At 42.3% G+C, this 2,189-nt stretch overlaps 1 protein-coding gene across 1 annotated transcript; it reads right to left on the bottom strand.

The window, feature by feature from the left end:
- Window positions 1-331: 331 nt before the first annotated feature.
- On the bottom strand, window positions 332-1,680 carry LOC143509827 (natterin-3-like). The gene is made up of 2 exons (XM_076998632.1): window positions 1,569-1,680; window positions 332-1,422 (listed from the first exon to the last, which is right to left on the bottom strand). The coding sequence occupies exons 1-2, from the start codon at window positions 1,678-1,680 to the stop codon at window positions 332-334; spliced, it is 1,203 nt and encodes a 400-aa protein (XP_076854747.1).
- Between the last annotated feature and the right edge of the window lie 509 nt (window positions 1,681-2,189).

Genomic DNA, 2,189 nt, shown 5'->3' with positions numbered 1-2,189 from the left:
GAAATAATAGGAGGAGGAACCAGTATATTCAAAATTATATATTTATATATTCTTTCATTGTTAAAATGCTAGAATTTATACATAAAGAGACAATAAAGTCTCTTCTTAAAACTATGACAGCAACAAAGATTCCATGTCAGGTTTTCACATTTCTCAGTGCTTTATTTTTTGAACACATACAAACATAGCCAGCTCTCTTCTGCAAGGGTTTTCCCAAATGACATTTTGCACTTATGGAAATAAACTGCCGTTACATTGATGGCTATGTGTAAGATGATCATTTATTATTTGCATAACTTGGTATAGATGTCAGTGTTGTGTTTGTATCTGCTTAAGCAGCTGATGGACATGGTTTGGCATCTGGAATGGGCTCACAGCGGTCCACCACTGCTCTGACCTCTCCGATCTGCACGCCATCATAGATGCCATTGATGGATGTCCACTGGGTCTCCCCGTTTGCATATGTTCGGCTAAGCCTGGCCTTGAAGGGGATGTCGGCTGTGAATTTGCGGCCTTCCATGCGTGCGGAGCAAGAGTGGTTGGGCGGCACCGTCAGCTGGACTGACACCTCGTGGCTGAGAGCCTCCACTACGGTGGTGCCACGGTCGAACTGCAGGGTCTTCTCTAAAGAGAAATCCACTCCAGCAGTGCCAATCATTGGGATTTTGGCAGTGATGCCCCCTGTAACACCAAGCATGGTGGAGCGACCAATGTTCCACGATTTCTCCACCTCTGTGGTCTTGGAGATGGTCACAGTCTTGGTTACTGTCTGGCAGTCATTGTTGGTGACAGTGGAGACCCTCATGGTCTCTGGTGGGTACTGGAAGAGCTCAATCTCATCAATGCCATACTCAACGTGAGAGATGTGCTGGGAGTAGGCGTCCTGGTTGATTGCCAATACTTCATACTTCTTGTACCAATATTCATCACCCTCCCATGGCAGGAAGAAGGCATCAAACTGAGGTACAACCTTGCCAAGACCATACTTGTTCTTGCCTACATAGATACCAACACCAGCACAAGTTCTAATAGCATGGTTGGGCACCGACCCATATGACTCACTCTTCCACTCCACAAACTCAAAGTTGTCTACATTGACTAATACCTCAAACTCAGGTGCATGGTATTCTCTGTCCCCATAAGGGTAGTTGCAATATGGACCTTTGCTGGGAGTATAGAAACCTGCTTCGCAGTTGTACTTGCAGATGTAATCGGAACGCTTGGTGTACCCATTGTAGATGCCAACTGCACCATTGGGAAGAGATCCCTCCCACTTCGTCCAGTTTAGATTGACATTGTCACCAAACAAATGTGAAAAGTTCACTTGATCCTCAAGGTCTGGGGGTGTTAGTGGGCCAGTGACGGCCACATTATCAGAGAGAGGTGGGACTTTATCCTCCAGCAGAGGGTTAAGGAGGGAGGCTGAATCAAAAAAGAGATAGCAAAGAATCTTTGTGAAATACTATAGGAACGAAAGCTATGAGAGACACAAGAAAATTCAAAATAAACAAAACAGTCTCAAAATGTCAACAAGGACATGATAGAAAATTAAGTGTGAAATAGCCTACATTTGCCTGAGGTTTGTTTCACTATCTCTTTGAGGTTGGTTGGGGGTTTCTCAGAAGCCAGGACACACAAAGCTCCCAGATGCAGAAGTGTGATGAGAGCAAACAGCTTCATCTGCAAAAGACACATGATTCACGATTATCCAGAATTAGCAGCAAAGTGATACGATCCAGCATTGTATTTGGAAATGTTCGAGATAGTAATTGTCTCTACAGTTAATGTTACTTGCCATTTTAACATTCGACTGCTCATACTTCATGTACAGGATTATTAATAAAAGAGTACACATACCTTTGCGGTCTGACCCCTCTGTGCGGATCACTCTGACTGTTCAGACTTATATATCTTATTTATGGCCTCTTAAGCCATAAATCCCAAACCTCACTCTCATGTTATCATCTCTCTGGGCTCACTGTCATACTGAGGACAACAGCTACAATCCTAAAAATGAAAAGCAAATATATCTGAATAGATTTTCATATTAGAAATGTTGAAAGCATAAATGTAATTGTTCTGTGAAGATGTACTGTTAAAAATAACACAGAAAAGCAATTATCATATTAATTCTTCTATAATATTCTTGTTAGAACAATTGTATACTCCTTGTCCTGAAAATATGATCA

This window comes from Brachyhypopomus gauderio, chromosome 3 (genome assembly GCF_052324685.1).
Source record: "Brachyhypopomus gauderio isolate BG-103 chromosome 3, BGAUD_0.2, whole genome shotgun sequence".
Taxonomy (NCBI): Eukaryota; Metazoa; Chordata; class Actinopteri; order Gymnotiformes; family Hypopomidae; genus Brachyhypopomus; species Brachyhypopomus gauderio.
This window is presented reverse-complemented; position numbering and strand designations above follow the sequence as displayed.

Bases quoted from the DNA above. Each gene is read 5' to 3' on its own strand.
- LOC143509827 (XM_076998632.1), bottom strand. From the start codon at position 1,680: ATGAAGCTGTTTGCTCTCATCACACTTCTGCATCTGGGAGCTTTGTGT. The intron at 1,423-1,568 runs GTAGGCTATTTC...TTTTTGATTCAG, and splicing joins GAAACAAACCTCAGGCAAAT to CCTCCCTCCTTAACCCTCTG.